This window comes from Siphateles boraxobius, unplaced genomic scaffold (assembly GCF_051911475.1).
Source record: "Siphateles boraxobius isolate OS27281-9 unplaced genomic scaffold, OSU_SipBor_1 30, whole genome shotgun sequence".
NCBI classification, from domain to species: Eukaryota; Metazoa; Chordata; class Actinopteri; order Cypriniformes; family Leuciscidae; genus Siphateles; species Siphateles boraxobius.
Genome location: NW_027508920.1, coordinates 14,625,083 through 14,643,998, shown reverse-complemented (window position 1 = coordinate 14,643,998; position 18,916 = coordinate 14,625,083). Strand labels below are relative to the sequence as shown.

General features: G+C 37.9%; 1 protein-coding gene across 1 annotated transcript in view; it reads right to left on the bottom strand.

Annotated features, from left to right (window-relative positions):
* Positions 1-1,754: 1,754 nt before the first annotated feature.
* The window catches only part of baz1b (bromodomain adjacent to zinc finger domain, 1B), a 28,260-nt gene continuing 11,098 nt past the window's right edge, over positions 1,755-18,916 (bottom strand). Inside the window, exons 8-18 of the mRNA XM_077248328.1 lie at positions 18,573-18,863; positions 18,112-18,232; positions 17,792-17,890; positions 13,059-13,236; positions 12,721-12,906; positions 11,486-11,633; positions 9,471-9,618; positions 9,238-9,344; positions 8,690-9,009; positions 7,115-7,221; positions 1,755-4,159 (exon numbers count right to left, since the gene is read on the bottom strand). Coding sequence (XP_077104443.1) covers positions 3,496-4,159; positions 7,115-7,221; positions 8,690-9,009; positions 9,238-9,344; positions 9,471-9,618; positions 11,486-11,633; positions 12,721-12,906; positions 13,059-13,236; positions 17,792-17,890; positions 18,112-18,232; positions 18,573-18,863 — 2,369 coding nt within the window. The 3' untranslated portion in view covers positions 1,755-3,495. The remainder of the gene's footprint in view (positions 4,160-7,114; positions 7,222-8,689; positions 9,010-9,237; positions 9,345-9,470; positions 9,619-11,485; positions 11,634-12,720; positions 12,907-13,058; positions 13,237-17,791; positions 17,891-18,111; positions 18,233-18,572; positions 18,864-18,916) is intronic.

The window sequence follows — 18,916 nt, the reverse complement described above, 5'->3', positions numbered from 1 at the left end:
TTCAAAGAAGATGTGACATTCTCCAGCGACCTTATGGAGCAAACAACACATGAAACAGTCTCCTGAAGAAAAATGGTCATTACTGGTGGCATTTTAGCCTTGATCTGCCCAACAGAATATTACAAAGGACATGCTGAGATATTGAAGGAGAAAAATGACATGAAAGCTGTTTCTACAAGCTTCTCTGTTCAGAATAAAGCAGGACCAACATCATCACAACACATAATTCAATAAGGAGCTTAAGAGGATGCATCGACACTATGGCCTTGACGACTTCTGTCATTCACACATGCACTTTACTCAATTAACAGGCCAGCATCTGTCTCCATCTTCTCTTCTCCTCCAGTGTCCCTTTTCCAAGCGCTTCAAATATTCATTTCAGGTTTTTGCCCAGTCTCTGTCCTCAGTGGAAAGTCTGGAGCCGGGCTGGCTGAGCGGCGATGTGAGGAAGGGCAATTACCTTCTGCCACCCGAGACTTCCAACAAAAACACCAGTGTGTGTAATTAAAGAGTGAATGGCGGACCTCTCTCTTTACTCTCTCACCCTTTCATGATCAGGGCCCCATTACGCGTGGACAGGAGGAGCACCGGGGGCCAGTGCAGGAACGGCTGAGACAAACGTCTTTCATGAGATAAAAGACTACATCTCTCCTGATTATGACTGCTGCGATTTCACCACGATCCGTAGAGTAAATCTAAAGCTATAGCTGAACTGAAACACTGAATCACACTCCTAATTTCAATAGTCTAATAATGACACAAAATTCTTAAAGATTAAAAATAAAATCCAATATTGGGTACACTTTAAAATATTGAACTTTTTTTTTTATCAATATCTTGAGTATTAAACATCGGGATGAAATTTTAATTGATCCCATTTTAAATAGGGTGAGGATTATGCAAGTTAGCTTATTGCTAATAATTCATCCTTTCCTGTTATTTTGGCAACTACTTAATGCATAGGATAATGTGCATTATGAATACAGTATTCATAATGCATTGGATGTTTTGCCATCTCTAAATTGCAACCAGATTACTTATGTCTGAAATCCATTGTTTGTCATGTTGTAATGCATTATACTTTCTTAAAGTCTAACAATAAGCAGCATGTACTATAACTGGTAACAATTATTCATGAGACCTATGATCTATAATTATATGCATAATAGTTAATGCATTACAAATACTTTTCTAATTATATAAAGGCTTACCTTACTTTTAAATAAAGTGTTACCATTATTTTTCTAACAATCATTTAAACAATTGTTGAATCAAAATGGATGTCGTTGGATGGACACTTTACTATCCCATGAGGCCACGGGAGAGGATTTGTGAATGGCAGCGAAGCGACGTAACTGACGCTGATAAGTCACATGATAATGTCAACATGGCGAATGTAGTACATCCAGATAACATTTATACTATACAGAACATTTTTTGAATAAGTACATTGCAAGCTCTAAAAAAAGTGTTTTCACTTTCAGACAGCCTATATCTCAACTCCAGATTAATTTCTTTGAGTCAACTGCAATGAATTCTGGGATTGGTTGTCTCAGAATACGCAGGAAGCCAATTTAAACCACGGCAAAAATTAGGTACCTTAAAAACCAGCATAACAGGAACAGCCTTCATGTGGAAAGCACCAAAACGCCTCGAATATCAGGTTTTGAAACAGCCCGACTATGAGGTTCTATCAGTATTTAGAGGTCTCAGGTGATAAAAACCAGAGGTTTTATTAGAAACCATGACCAATCTTGAACATTGTACAATTTTTTATTAAAAAGTAAAGAAATTACACAAAAAACAAAACAAAAATCCCCAAATGACCAGGCCCTCCCACCCTGCCCCTTGCTTATGTATAACACAAGATTTTACAACTGGCAGTGATGCTGAAGGGGTCTTAAACAAGAAAATACTTTCAGAAAACTGAATGAAGTCTTAGGAAATATGAGGGTGCAAAAAGGGGTAAGGACATCATTAAAGTTTAGTTTCCCTACCAGGTTCTGGAGCTAAAAAAAATACATATGAAAACTGCTTTGACCACCACTAGTACCTCCTGAAAGCCACCTAGTAACTGAAATAAAGCATTTACACCAGTGAGACGACTCGCTTTCCAAGCCCGAGAATCTTAGGGGAACATACCACAGTGTGTTCATTTTTTACTCATGGATCTGGAAAACAACAGGCCATTTGATGGATATGCTGTTACCAAGTGATGTCAAACCAAAACTAGTAGGTTACGATAGTGACTTTGTTTCCAAAGATAAAATTGAGCCCAATCCAATTGGGGTGGAGGGAAATTAAATCAGGAGAAAAAAAAAGGTCCAGAATAGAGCCCTGAGCAGCACTGTGGACAGACATACCCATTTTAAACTTCCGTGGCTATGATCAATTAACGAAAGAGTCAAAGCTCATTATTTACATAGTAATATAAAAAGGAATTATGGTACTTCTGATGAATAGATTATACACTCGTATGTGGACACTGAACTGATCTGTGCCCATCAGATACTAGAATCTCACTTGAGTGTCTCCAGAAACAAAATTCACATCTGATTTTACCATCTTGTTTTCAGGTTCAGTTAATCAAAGATTTTTAGGGGGGATATAACATTCAAACGTCAGTTTAACACCAAGGGGAACTTTCCTTTCGAAGACCACAGTAGTTGAGTGCCACCTTCTGGTTTCCTATGAATAAGATGCTGCAGGAATCACTAGATCCCAATAGGCCAATAAACAGGATCAGGAATCTTTTGCTTCTAAAAAACAGAAGTTGTTTAACCAAAATTAAGGATGACAGTTTTTATTGTAAAACAGCCAAAATAATAAATGACTAAAGAAAAGTAACAATTGGTGGCACACTCAAAAAATAAAGACTTTTATATCAACGTCATACCACCATGGGGGTTTAGTGCCAATTACACAGCTCTCATGAGACACAGAAAACACAAAGTCAGTTTCATTGAAAGAGCCTAGTTCTGGACGATCACCAGATCATTAATTTGAAAGTCTGCATGAAGGTCTACGCAGAAGGATCTACAAGTTCCATTCTGGACCACTTTATAACATTTACAGGTCAACTTCTGCAGAGGAACCTCCCAAGTCATCAAAACGAGACATGGCTTGGTGGTATTTGCGATTACAATTTTTTGGGGACATGGGGGGGGGTTCTTTTTTTAACTTTCTTTTTTTTTTAGGTCAAATATCAAATGAAAAAAAGTCTTAAGAGCTCAAAGAATGACATCTCATTTTCAATGCAAATCCTCAGGTTGAAAAAAACAACAAAAAAAACAAGTGTCACCATTATTAATCAACTTACAAATATAAATCGGTTTTCTCCAATATTAACATAAAAACTTCCAAAAAGTAAAATAAACAGAAACATCGGGGTGAAAAAGGGTTCTGTCCGATATGCAGCGGGTACGGGTTGGCCTGTTTCGCCTTCTGATTAATAAGGAGGGGGTACGAAAACAAATACAAAGAACACCCTGGTCTTCATGAGCGTTTGAGCCTCTTGGAATGTCGCTGGACGCCCGAGTCCTCGTCGCTGCTGGCCTCGTCCTTGTCTTCCGTCACACCTCGTGGTGTCCGTCTCGATCCAGTTCTCCTGCTGTCCCTCTCATTGTCGCTTTCCTGCTCTCGATAATCTTTCCGACTCGTCCGCTTGCTCTTCCTTCTCACAGTCACCTCCTCATCTTCATCATCCTCGCTTTCGCTGTCAGCTTGGTTCCGTTGTCTGCCACTCTGTCTGGACTTCCTTCGTCCTGAGATTTCCTCGTCGTCTTCCTTCTGTCTGGATGTGGCTCTTTGCTTCCCGTTCTGTATCTTCCTCCTTCCCTCCACCTCTTCTTCGTCATCCTCCTCTTCGGAGGGAGTGGCGGGGCGTTTGCGCGTTCGCCGGCGCAGATAGCCGACCCCAGGGAGGCTCTTCTGCAGGAGCTCGACGAACGCCTGCTCTGTGCGTGTCATGCAGGTCAGGACGTTGCTGTTGGGCTGGTTGTATTCCTCTGCGTTTGAGAAGATGAGCTTCAAGTCCTCGAGGAAATCGCTGGTGCTGTGGTACTGAGAGGATTTGAACTTGTCCTGCATGGAGGTGAAGTCCATCGGGGTGCTGATGATGTCCTGATAATCCTCTGCCTCTTCAGCAGAAACAGGTTCCCTGGATGAGGAGAAGAGAAAGCACATGAATGTTTTATGCCACGACTGCTTTCAATCAATGCCTCCAATAAACTGCTTTAGTGTGGGCCATTTGATTGAAATTTAGTACATCCTACTTTAAAAAGTGTGCAGATACCCCGTGTATGTATGCAGATAAAGTCAAATTTAAACTTCAACAACCTTTTTAAGACCCGAAGGAATCAAAATTAATACCTTACATCAGGGGTGCGCAATATTGACAAAAATATGTCTCGATATTTTCAAAGTTTTGTTGATAATAATTAGATGATATTTTACTGATTGTGTTTGTGTACTGGTACCATAGCTGGTTTAGGCCTGTTGTTGACAGCTGACTCACAAAGATATTCATATTTTTTATTTTCTATGCAGTGGTCAGTTCACAGCAGTAACAGAAATTATTTTTTGGTTACACTTTATTTCGATAGTCCACTTTAGACATTCTACTAACTATAAGTAACTTTTCAACTACATGTCAACTAACTCTCATTAGATTATTAGTAGACTGTAGTAGACTGTTAGGTTAGGGTTCGGGTTAGGAGAATAAGTTGACAAGTTACTTATAGTAAGTAGAATGTCTGTTGGGGGACCAACGAAATAAAGTGTTAGCAAATATTAAGAAGACAGTCTACTATTAGTAACTTTGCAACTGCAAGTCAACTAACTGTCATTAGTTAAAAAGTTCTAAAGTGGACTATCGAAATAAAATGTTACCACTGGCATTAATATAGTTACCACTGGCATTAATATATTTACACTCCATTTACAAATTGCATTATTAAAGCTATGAGATACTTTTTTTTAATTCAATATTTAAATATGAACAGATTTCGAATTGTAACATTTCAATTAAAGGGTACTTTAAATGTGAAACTAAAACCGCTAGTAGGTGGCGGTAATTTTCACTGTCTTAAGTTGAGGGAGTCATTCATTCAACCGATTTGTTCAAACGGCTGATTCATTCAGGAAAAATTGTTCATTGAATCGTTAAATTGATTCATTCAGAATGCAGATTTCAGTCAAGAAAATCATTGTCTGTTGCATTGAGACTCTGCTACGGTTTCATTTTAAAATTCTCGTCGGCGAAACGCAGGGAAAACAAACAATATTGACAATATTGTTTTATGTAACTCAGAATGTTCATGATTTAACTGTTATATAAAATAAATATCACATTTGCTATTGTGCATGGGAAAACGGCCCTCTTGCTGATGTGTTATTGTATAACATATGTTATAAATACGAGACAAAAACTCATTTAGGGACATACCTATAACTGCACTGACACATCACGCAGTGAAAGCAATCATGAGAGACAAATGCGATGTCAGCTCGCAGTGCCAATGATTACAATATCATAATAGACAATACACACCACTACGCACATAAAGAATGAACTTACAGTTGAACTGAAATTAACCAAGTTTCTTCTCCTCTCCTGCTGTTTCGCGTGCAGGAGACCGGCGTAACGCTGGCGCGAATGTGACGCGAAATGTCACGTGAACAAGCAAATCCACAAAGAACAAATAATAATTACGCCAATTAGAAAGTTTAAATTTGGAAAACATTTAGATACGTCTAAGTCAAATTGCCATTGAAAATGTAAGACCTTTCATTAGTAAAAATAAAACTTTTTATGGCCTTAAAGTCTTAAATTAGATTTTTTTAATTTAAGACTAAAAGGATCCGCGGGAACTCTGTATACAGTGTACAAACATAGAAGAGCCCGACCGATATATCGGCATTTTCATAACTATCGGTATCGGCATTTATAATGGCTGATAAATAAATATAAAAAAAAATACAGCATGCGGTGATTCATGTAAGGGTGGCGCTGCCAATAAAGCACCTAAAAGCTGTCACAATGAACTGGCAAAAGCAATCATATGAATGCATGAACTATAGCAAGGAGACATTTTAATTGTAGTCACCATCAATGTTAGTCCTCTCAGCCTCGACGGCAAACATACTTCTGTTCTTTCTCTGCTAACGCAGCCATAAGTGCACACACATTAGGAGCAGAGTAGTGAGTAGTGAACACACACACTGCAAACGTGGATACACACACCCGGAGCAGCGGGCAGCCTTGAAGGGCGCCCGGGAAGCGATTGGGGGTTAGGTGCCTTGCTCAAGGACACCTCAGTCATATTCCTGCCGGTACTAGAATCGAACCAGCAACCTTTGGGTCACCAGTCCAACCAGTCCAAGACTGGCTCCTTCTTTAGGTTTTTAAACGAAATCTGAAATTACATTTACTAGAATTATCGTTTGGCTCAGTAGGTTAATTGGCAAGAGGCTCTTAACAGATATTTTTTGTCAAAGTACAGCACATTGGTCAACATTACGTTGTTTTAATTGTGCTTTATAAATAAAATAAATGTAAAAAAGAAATCTGAAGTGTCAGTGCTCCCCGTGCAGCTTGTGATCTCCGTGCTGCGCACAGCCTCGTGTTAACGTAAACTCACTCAGTGAGTTATTATTTGGCCTCTAGAGGCCGCTCTCGCTCTGTATAATGCCAGCAGTCTCTTCTCAGCGCTCTCCTTCTGTGTAACAACAGCGCACTTCTCAGTCGCTTCAGCAACTGATGCAACCTGGAAAACCTATCGGTATGGATTTTTGATGATATCGATAGTTCCACCAATCAACTATCGTTACCGATATATCGGCAAAACCGATGAATCCGTCAACCTCTAGTTTGAAGGGTTGTCAGTTTTCTCTATAAAGCCTATACCAGTTACCACAAGAAAAAGATAAAATTGTCTAAATATTAAATTAAAACAACGACGCATAGCCTTTAGGTACTAAAGTATAATAACTTTAAATGAAATAGCAAATGTTTACCTTTTTTTAAGGCTATGACATTAATAGTGATTAAATCTATTTGTGTATTAAAAAGGTCACAAAATCATATGCCTTTATAATGTCTGTGAGGGTTTACCTGAAGGGCCAGCTGTATCGGTATTTCATGAGCTTCTGAAGGATCTCCTCACATTTCTCCAGCTCAACAGCTTTTTTCTTCAATAGAGGCTTCGAGCTCTGTCGGATCTGCACACAATCAAAAACACGTCAGAAACACTCACATATGGTGCTTTCATATTCCTAAACATTAAGCAGGGTCCGTACAGACTCTGTCAAATGAAATTCCAGGACTTTCAAGGACTTTCCAAGCACTACTTTTAAGGACTTCAATCAGTACTTTAAAAAAATAAAATGAAATATCAAACAATATCTTTAATATTATTTTTCTCAAATTAAATCTATATATATGGTATCTGATGTTTTTTTTTCCCCATTAATATATATGATTGACCTGAAGAATGAAAGTTGTATTATATACTTAATATCATGCTCATAGCCATGAGAAATAGCTCTATATCTCAGACGGGCTGCAGCGTAGATTTAGCGTTAAACAATTGTATTTTGTCAACAACAAAAAAACAAACAAAAAAGTACAGTATTTTGAATTAGGGATGCAACGATACCACTTTTTGCAGAACGAGATGCAGATACCATAACAGATCCATGAATTTTCACTGCCTTTGTAATTTTTAAATGTATTAGTAGATAAACCAAAATAATATAAATCATATTAGTTGGCTTAATTTGTTCATTAAATATATATTTCTTTCAATTATCTTCATGCCCAATTAAGCCTGCTAAAATGCATTGTATGAGCTTCTGTTACTTTACATTCTATTGCTCTATCATATTTTATCTTTCATTGAATAGCACAGCACATATTTAGACTACAGCTGCTCCAGAAGGGTCAGTGGTACAAATGTTTAGACACCAGTGAAATATCAATTATTTATTCCAATTTTGATACTACAACAAAAGCCAGCCTAATTAATGTCAATTTAAAACATTATAAGTATTAGTCACTGTACTAATATAAACCTATATGAATGTACCTACACTTGCACTGTTCATTTAAAGGTGCTCTAAGCGATGTCGGGTGAAGTCACTTCTCGTTGAGGTTTAAACAAACAAACAAAACGGAGGCTAGCTAGACCCTCCCTCCTCCTCATCCGCGCACCAACCCCCCAAACCTCACCCACGAATCCTTGTCGGTTATTGGCTGGTTTGTTATGTTTCGTAGTCCAGGTTGGACCAGTTTGTTTTTGTTGCCGTTTGTGGAGCCTGGGGTGTCTGCAGAGAACCCGTTTTTTTAGTGTGTTCAGGGGACAGGCAGTTAGCGGATAGTGAGATGTTTGCTGTATGTGTATGTTTTGGGCAAAAAAAAATGTGACATCGCTTCGAGCACCTTTAAAAAAATGCTGTTGCCTCAACACACCCCGTATTATGCTTGTTAATTTACAAATTGTTCTTTCACCAGTACTTTTTAATGATTCAGCTGAACCCATTAGAAAAGCTTTAGTGAATCAATTGTGCAATTTTTTTTGAAGGCAATCAAAAACAAACCTAACATTTGTAAAGATCTACACTGCACCGTTAACTAAAACAAATTTAATGCAAACAGGGCACAGTATTGAACATGTCTTGTTTTACTCACCAGCTCGTCGATGTCAGCAGGGTGGCTCGATGCGGGCCGTGATTTAGGTGACTGTTTGGAAGCAGGTTTCTGAGAAGGTTTAGGATCTTGCTTGAGAGCAGGTTTGGGAGGTTTAGGATCTTGTTTGGGAGAAGGTTTAGGATCTGGTTTGGAAACAGATCTGAGAGCAGGTTTGGGATCTGATTTAGAAGCAGATCTGAGAGCAGGTTTGGGATCTGGCCTGGAAGCGGGTCTGGAACTAGGAGGCGAATGCTTCTTCTGTGGTTGTTTACTCTGCACTTTAGGCTTCAAAGACGTCTTCACCTTTTTCCTAGGTCTTACTGTGACAACCAAAACAGACAACTAGAGTTTGTGCCAAATACTTAAGACAAAGTTTCAAGCACTTCAGCATGACATGATGCTATAGAACATTTGATAGACCAGGTTTTTTTTGTATTTTTGGTACTAAAGCATTAATACAAATTGATGAAGTAAAAATTGCATTTTCCCCCCACCCTTAATGAAAAAAAAAAAGTGTATTGGTTCTCAATGCTCTTAGTGACACTCACAGCTGTGGCCTGTGTCTCTGTATTCCTCCTCCGATTCTTCTTCTTCAGATTCTTCTTCATCTTCTTCCTCTGAATCCTCCTCTTCCTCAGTGTCCTCATTATAATTTCTGCACATGCAAAGATTTGTAAATGAATTGAGGAACTTAAGCATAGAAAAAACAAAACAAAGCTACACTAGCCTCATAAAAACACTAGCACAGATTTTACACACTTTACAATGCGTGAGCACTAACCTGCCCCTGGAGCTGCGTCGGGCAGTGGTTGGCTGACAGGCTGGGCAAAGCCATTCACCCGCCGGTATACGGTACAGAGCCGGCCGCAGACAGAACAGGTGGAAGGCTTTATTACACTCATCACACAGAATCAACTTATCATCCTCTCCTGCAGAGAAAGACATTCAGAAACCAGATCAATTACACATTAAATCTTCCTGTTTCCATGCAGTACTTCCTCTTGTGTGCAGCTCACATTACAGCAACAGGTGTCGTTTAAATATTAGACAGTCTCTCTTTGGTCATTCTCTCCCTTGTGCATTTCATTTCATACTCTAAGGTGTGAGGTTAACTACTCCCTGTGTCTGTGTGAGTCTGAAGGTCGTTTGTTTCACATACAGTAGTACACTGTGTTCCAAATTATTATGCAAGTGACATCAGTAGGATTTCAGTACAATAAACATTCAGATTGTAGTTTTTCAAATAACGTGTTAGTTTTATTTCTCCATTTTTTTTTTTAGATAACTGGTATCAATCTCAAGACAGGTTTGTTAAATAGTTTTCCAGGTTTACTTGCTTAATGTGGAACCACCTCTTTAAGTAGGGTTTCCATTTATCTAAGTCAGTTCTAATGCAATATGGGGAGGTAGAAAGATCTTTCTGAAGATGAAAAGCTTGAAATGGTATGGTTCAAAAGGCATGAAAACAGCTATTATTATGTGAAAACTGAATGGAGATTATCACACTATCATAAGATTGGAGAGTAATTTACACCTCAAAAGAACTCAAGTCAGATAAAGGCTTAAGGAAAGTTTGTCCATAATTTTTTTTTTTATTAAACGGACAACTAAATAAATGAAAAGCCACTGTTGAGCAGAAAACGGGTATTTGAAGCTGCTGGTGTCTCTGAGTGACTCTTAGGGCCTGTCCTGAGACTGCAATGCGTTTTTACTGATCGGATAGCTATCTGATTTATCAAAACAATTCCATTTACACCTGGTCACTTAAATGCGTTTTCGCAAAACGGATATAAATCCGAACTTCAATTCCCGCGCTATATGCCGATTTAATGGAGTTAACGTCACCGAAAGCAACAGAGATGAGCAGCCTTTCATTGATAATCAGCCATTTTCAAAATCATAAGACTGCAATAGGAGAGAGTGGCAACAGCACTGGTAAGATCATTTTGTTTCTTTACTTTTAATGAAGATGATTGGGTGTTAAGCGCCTGCAACTTACTTTCACTTTGATTTGCGATAGTTTGTGCGTTGGCTTGATGTATAGATGCTCATCTGTGGTGATGCGTGTTGCAGTAGAGCCGTCATATCTGGCTTTAACTTGACAAAGTCTCTAACACGCTCGCACAGGTTCTTTTTTTTTTTAGCATTGTTGTTTACACCTGGTCTTTTCACGATCAGTGAAGTGGCCCGGTGTAAACAGCCCCTTAGACACAGAAAGCATTTGATCATGAACTCCAGTGTAAATGAACAGACTATATACTTCAAATCGTTGTCTTTGTGATTTCATCATCTATTTTTTGCCAAATCAATGGTGAAAATTACAACGTTACGAGATTTTTTTTGTTATTATTCAAAAGTATATTTTCGTATTATAAAACTGTGGCGGGTGGCCACATTTTAGGTAATGGGAAACACTAAATAGCACCTGAAAAACATTTTTTTTTGCAGACCAATATAAATTGTCAACGTGACTACTTTACGAAACAAAAATCGATTAAAATCATATTGTTTGATGAATTAGACTGTTGTTTAAATGAGTTCATCTGTGCTTTTGCTTCTCTATCCAGAGCAGGAATCTAGACAAAGGGTGGCAACTTTGAAAATGACTAAATGTAAGATTTTGATTTTCAGTTTGTTTTTTATCACTATATAACTTTGTACACAATGTCTCATTCACATTGTAATGTGTGATTTCATAGCTTTGATGACTTGGTCCAACATTTTTCCACTGCATTTAATATTTAACACTGTGAAACAGTGCTTCACATCATTTGAGATTGATCTTTGATGTCTCACCTTTCCTGCGGCACACTTTACAGCGAGCGTTCTCAGCAGACATGTCCCACTTGATGCAGGCGTCCAGCATGCCGAGCAGAGCGTGCATGCGAGAAAAAGTCTGAGCTTCACGGACGGCAGTTTTCCACTTCTCCACCGCCGTGGCTACCTAGAAATTCAATATGCACAAGTTTAGTGTAGTTTGAACATTATATACGCACACTCACATACACTACTTTTAAAGTTCACCCAGAAAATATAAAATTGTCATCACTCACTCACTCTCATGTCATTCCAAACTAGTAAGACTTTCGTTCACCTTCGAAACACGAAGACTTTGAATGAAATCTGAGAGATTTCTGTCCCTCCATTGAGTTCACGCAACAATCTCTTCGATGCTTCATAAAGTTTATAAAGAGATCATAAAACAAATCCATATGAATTGAGTGGTTCAGTTAAAAATTCCGATTTAATTTAGGCTTTTATTCACACGTCAACATTGCTCAGTTAGCAAATAGAAGCTCAATTGAACATGCTTGAAGTGCGAGAACAAACCTCTTGTGGAAACTCAAACGTGCTGCGTAACAAGAATTAACCTCATTTGTTCTCGCACGTCAAGCGAACTTGCTTGAGCTTCTGTTTACCAAATTTAAACTAAACCACTCGATTCATATGGATTAGTTTTACTATCTCTTTATGAACTTTTTGAAGCGTCATACGATCTCTTTATGAACTTTTTGAAGCGTCATACGATCTCTTTATGAACTTTTTGAAGCGTCATACGATCGCTTTATGAACTTTTTGAAGCGTCAAAGTGGTATTTGCGTGGACCGTCGGAGGAATGGAGGGACAGGAATCTCTCAGATTTCATTAAAAAGATCTTCATTTGTGTTCTAAAGATGAACGATAGTCTTACAGGGGTGACATGGGATGACATGAGAATTTTCATTTTTGAGTTAACTAAATCTATAAAGATTTGGGGTTAGTTTAAAAAATGTATTTAGCTTTGTCATTACAGAAAAAGAATTACATTTAAAATATATTAAAACACTATTTTTATTTGTTTTTTATTAGTTCTAATGCATGGAATTTGAAGCAAACCGAAATTAAGGACAAATAAACAATCAATGCATGCAATGTTTACTTGACTGAGAAGTACATATCGTTTTAATTTTGTTAATATTTATATTAATTTTGAAATGAATAATGAAATGAATTACTGGTCATGAAGCCCTATTGGGCACAAATGCACTCACCCTGGCCTCTTCAGCCAGTCTCTTCTGATCATCCACCTCTTCTGCCGTCGTACTCTCCTCTCCCCCAGTCTTCTTTTTCTTCTTCTGTTTGGGCGCCATGAAGCCCTGCAGAAACTTCTTGATCACGCTCTCTTGCAGGGCGATCACACACTCACCAAAATCCTGCAGTTTCTCCAAGATCTGCACCTGAAAACACAAGTGAGAGAGGTCAGGTAGGTTCAAGGTGGTGGAGAGATCCATGAAGCAGGGCCGGGCAGTATTATTGACCAAAATCTTATTTCACCGGATGGTAATGGTATAAGCGCCCACTCTCACCACAAGATCTTAATGTTTCTCACCCTCTCCTCAAACTCAGACGTGTCCTCCATGTATCCCAAGCCTCCTTTCTGCAGACGAGAGGCTACCTCGATAATGTCAGTGCGCAAGAATTTAAGCAGTTCCTGGTATCCGTCGCAGATCTTAAGGCCTGGGTTACCTTTTTTTGTCAGATGGATGGAATGCAAGATTTCCTGGTAACTAAAACAAAAGAAAACCATCTGAATTCTTCGTTCATTTTACTGGGATTGAAAGCAAGTAAGTTGTGAAAATGTGTTTTCAGGAGGAAGGGGATGTTTGCGTTAGGGGTGGGAGATATTGAAAAAAAAAATTGAGATATTCATTTTTTGTCAATATCTCGATATTCAGACTTTTTTGCAATCCTTCAAAGAAATGTGTGCAAACTGGCAAAGAAGGTCCAGTTGGTCTTTTGACTTACTGCATTTGACCTATTATTGTATAGAATTACTAGTACATAAAGATATGAGACATTATTGATTTAAAGGCTCCTAAACTTTTCAAAATAATAAAACATTATTCAATAAAGTCTTTATTGTTCTTTTATATTTTTAATAGGGGTGTAACAGTTAGGGCTGAACGATTATGGAAAATAATCTAATTGCGATTTTTTAACCAATATTGCGATTTAATATGCGATAACTTTAATTTCTTTACCTTCTGTATTAGTCGACAAAGACAAGCAATAAATCATTGTACAGTAGGGATGGGAATCTTTAGGCAGCTCATGATCCTATCTAATTTTTCTCATTAATTAATCTTTACACTTAAAATATGTATTTAAATACATGTGTAAATATACATACTTTAAATATATATACATATATATATTAGGCTTGGGCGGTATCCAAATTTTGATACCGTCAAACCTCCTCCCTATTTTACCGGGGTATACGGTATTACCGTGACTAATTAAAAATTATGACATAAGGCTCAGACAGCGTCACCAAACTGTTGGCTTGTGCCTACACCTTTCAGAAACTGAATACCAGATCGGGCAAAAAAAAAACACAAAAAAAATCAAGGCCAACCCTTGCACTTTGTGTCTGATCCCGGATGACGGCATTAAATTTAATATGAGCCGTAGCCATATTTAGACTCGACTATTTTTATTACGTGGGCCGTTATAATATGGTGGCGCCGAATAATTTTTTAACCCAGGTGCTGAGGGGGTGGAAGATATAAATACTATTTGTAAATGAGCAAACATGGGACAATTAATAATATTTAATTATGACAATTGTATTCATTTTATTAATTAATTTAAATTAAATTAACAAGCAACAAGCAAGAAGTGCATTTGTAAATCCGGTGACACGCGTCCATTGATTTCTATTAATACAACTTTTCTGTCAGTGCTGCAAAGATTAAATTGACGATCGCCATCTCCTAGTGAACGCGCATATATAGAGAGAAATGCAAATCATGGATTACATAATCAGAAGGTATAGGCTAGCCTTTTTCTTTTCGTTTTGATTTGTTTCGTTTAAAGAAATTGACGATTGATATCTCCGTAGTGAACGCGCCTATAGAGAGAAATGCACATCATGGATAAATCAGAGAGTATGCTGCCTATATTTCTTTTCCTTTTGAATTGTTTCGTTTAAAGAAATTGATGAATCGCCATCTCCATAGTGAAGGATAGAGAGAATGCACATCATGGATTACATAATCAGAGAGTAGGCTAGCCTATTTCTTTTCGTTTGGAATAGTTTCGTTTAATTTGATGATCGCCACGTATGAACGCGCATAGAGAGAAATGCTCACCATGGATTAAATAATCAGCGAGTGGCCTATTTCTTTTCGTTTTGAATTGTTTCGTTTAATGAAACTTCAAGCTTTATTTAGATATAGACCTGTCTGTCATGTCTGTGAGACATACACTGAGTTTCGGTTAATCTGCTATATTTGATTCTTATTTATTATTGGTTGATAAAAAAATTATTAAAATTAAGATACAATTTATACGAAACGAAATTCACTTTAAAGAAAGGCCTTTTACAAAATGAAACTTAATTAAGTGGTCAATGTCTGACTCCCGATGCATCCCATCCTACTCGTGCTGTTCAGTTTTCATTATCAACGTAAAAAAAAACATTATAATATTTTAACAAATATAAACTAATGCGCTTATTTAATGAACTCGGGGCAAAATGCATCCTCGCAGCAGTGAGTGGGTGGTTGTTTCGGAGATGCGACATTAGGTTAGCTCTCTCTCTCTCTTCCACACTGTCGCTTGATGACAACTACATAAGCATTTTTAGGCATTGAATAAATTATATTTATATATTATAGCCTATATAAGTGCCGGTAATGACGGTATTGAAACTGATACCGTTGCTATTTTAAGACCCCGCGGTATACGATATTACCGAAATACCGCCCAACCCTAATATATATATATAAACTTTAATTAAACCAATTACATGCTAAGATTTTTAAATGGGCTATAAACTAATATAGCTTCAAAATATAAAAGCTAGTAAATAAAGAGGAACAAAAACACATTACAAGCAATAAACAAAGAGTGTTTTCAGTATTTAAAAGTAGGCTGTCTGAACGTTTTCCATTCAAGAGCTGCACAGATTTTCCCCCGATACGATAAGCTGCATTCACACTAATGCACATATCTCTTTTGAAATTGTAAATGTGGTTTGTCTTGTTGGGTTAAGATATAACTGACCGTGTTTACATTAATTTCGCGTCATAAAAGCATTTTGAGATGCAAGTACATTTAACCAATGAGTCACTCACAGCCGCATGCATGAGTCGAGCACTCTTCACAAAGCGTGCGTAAGTATTTTAAAATGAAAGCAGCTTTCTCAGTGATTTTCATATTTTTAATATATAAGCCAACTGCATTCAAAAATACATAAATAATGCCTTTGTGGAGCATTTGTAAGAAAAATCCCGGCGGCCAAGACCGCGCATTGCAGGAGTAGCCTAACATCAAAGCGACAAAATCGCAATGAAGCCCGCGACTGTCCTTGTAATTCTCTTAAACCCCGAACTTTATGAAAGCTTATTTTTCGGAAGGTTCGAGCGGTGTCGTGTGTGTGTGTGTGAGAGAGAGAGTGTGAGAGAGAGAGAGAGAGAGAGAGAAATTAGAAGCAAGCAGAATACGGTAGTTTCTAAAGCAGACGCAGCGTCATCAGGCATCTGTGTTTAAAAACTAGGCTCAGACTCGATTCTGAAATTCTCTGAATCTATCCAGAATTGTTGAAGAGAGAATAAATAACACAATATCACATACATAAAAAAAAAACTGTTCTTTCCCGTATGCCAGACCTATGCGTAGCGTGTCAAGTTGATGCTTGATCTGCAGACTGCTTTTCTCTCGCGTGTCACGTGACCAGTGTAATCGCAGCTTTTGCGGTTACAAAATCGCATTTCATGATATCGCGATATTATCGCAAATGCAATTAATCGTTCAGCCCTAGTAACAGTTCACAAAATTCACGATTCGGGTTGATACGATACAATGGTGTCACGGCTGGTACGTTTTCGATACAGCAAAATTAAGAAATGCCATAGAAATTTCCTATTTATTAAAAGAAAAAATATTTTTTAAATAAGTGTGAGTTTTCCTACATCTTGAAACTATTATTTTTATATATGGGGGTACAATAACAAATAATGTTTTGGTCATCACATTAAAAATAACATTTAATAACATATAACATTTGAGTTTTGAAGTGCTGGAAAAAGATGTGTGACGTACTTGAAAGCATTTTAATATTTCTGCCAGACTTCCATGGTTACAAGTTAGTGTTACTACATTAAATCCATGGTGAATGATCTGTGGACTTAAAACCTATAACTAGTTCATTCATGGAACAATGTTTCTCCTGGTTTCCACATCAGCGCTGTTTGATCCGTTAATAACAGAGAAATTGTAACGCTTCTCACTAGATCTCGCAGTGATATTATTACTTAAGTGGCGAATTCAAATGCTTTGTTTACTGGATCTCTTATGTAGTAACAGTGTCGCTTAATCAAGATCGGCTCGTGCTGCACTGACATTCGTCCGAACTGATAAACGGTCCGTGAAGCACAAAATAATGAGTTTCGTTCCGCTTTCATTACATTTGCCATTTGATGTTGCGCAACGTTGTGGTGTTCACTCCAGCGCGGATTTTGGTCGGCAGGAAAATTGGTCCAACCACCGGAATGTTTCTGTTGAACTGATCTCTCGGGAAAATGTATTCCATCTTTTGGACTCATTATACAACGCAATTTTCTAGTGATGCAATCACGAAGCTCGCCACTTGAGGACGCCACAGACATTTAAGAAAAACTTTTTAACTTCAGACTTTTTCCGCAAACAACGCATATTAGGCCGGCTTTACTCTTTACGATTTTGAATTGTTGCGAATTCAACCAAAGAAACATCATAACACACAGGTAAGAACTTCGTAGTTGTATATTGCAAATTAGTAACAGCTTACACTCGTGCAATTGAGGAACGATCGTGATTTTGTACAAAAAATAAAATAGTCAAACAAACCCCTACGGTATTAAAATCGCTACATATAATTGTTTAGAAGGTTATAGTGTGCATTATTTGTTTTCTCTTTAACTTCCTTCAGCTCTTTTCATGTTTGGGGGGTCGGATTGTACAAATTATGAAATATTCGATATCACAATTTTGCATATCGTCCAGACAACAATTTGGATATTATCGTCTAAACGATATATCGCCCACCTCTAGTTTGCATGTGTATATTTATATACTCACTTGACCTGCAGCCTGAGTTTGAGTTCACTCTCTCTTACTCCCTGAGAGTGAAGACTCTCTATTAGTTCATCGAGGTCTTTTGGTGCATCACACACAAACCTGGTAAAACAGTTCAAGAACAAGCATTTGTGTTGCCGCCCAATACTGATATACAGACGTCATGCCATGTCCTGATTAAAGTTCATTTGAACCCATTTTAGACCTTTTTCTTATTGGAGGCCTTTCCTCCCAAAAAAATGTGTATTCTCATACAAAAATTACTTAAAGGCTGATTTCCCAGACACCAAATGATACAGCTGGGAATTTGCAAGAACACTTACCAAAGATTTTGGCCTTGTTTGGGCACAGTGGTCTCAATACAAGTCTCTGGCACTGGTGCCCCCTGCTGGCCATTTTCATTAGAAGTGCTGTTTATGCTGCCCTCATCCTCTTTCTCTCCATCTGAGAAGGCAAGGAACAGACACGTTCAAACATACTGCGTTTCAATGAAAGTAACATTATTCTGTATATTATACATTTATAACTTTGATCTTAAAATACTCGTCACTTTCAAACACTTTTCACAATTCTCCAAACAGAAACCATTTTAAAAGGATTGTCCTTGACTACACCCGTTAAGTAGAAGTTTGTACCAAAAACCAAGAAAACTGTTGCTTCAGTAAACAGATGTGGTACATCTACCAGAAAATCTAGTCTGGCAAACAGGTTTTATGCGGTTTTAGAAGTCTGGTCAATAACACATTTACAATAAAGTATTTAGAAAATGGAAAGGTAGACTAACCTTCCATCTCCTCCTCTTTCTTTATCTCTTCATCTTCCTCTGTCGACACCGGCTCCTCTTCAGGAGGAAGAGTGAACGTGTAGTCTATACTCTCATGAACCCATCCCTTTTCAATATAGAGCCCAGGAACCACATCGGAGAACAGCCAATACCGGTTGTGATTGCGATCAGTGCCCAGCGGTGTTTTCCTCAACGTCAGCTTCGCTTTAGTGACAGCATCATGTAAGGCTTTCTCTGCTGCAGCTTTCTGCCTCCTTATGCGCTCCTCCTCTGCTTCTTTCTCCATACGCTCTGCAGGAGATGCATACATACATTTTATTTAAAAATACTTTTATTATCTAATT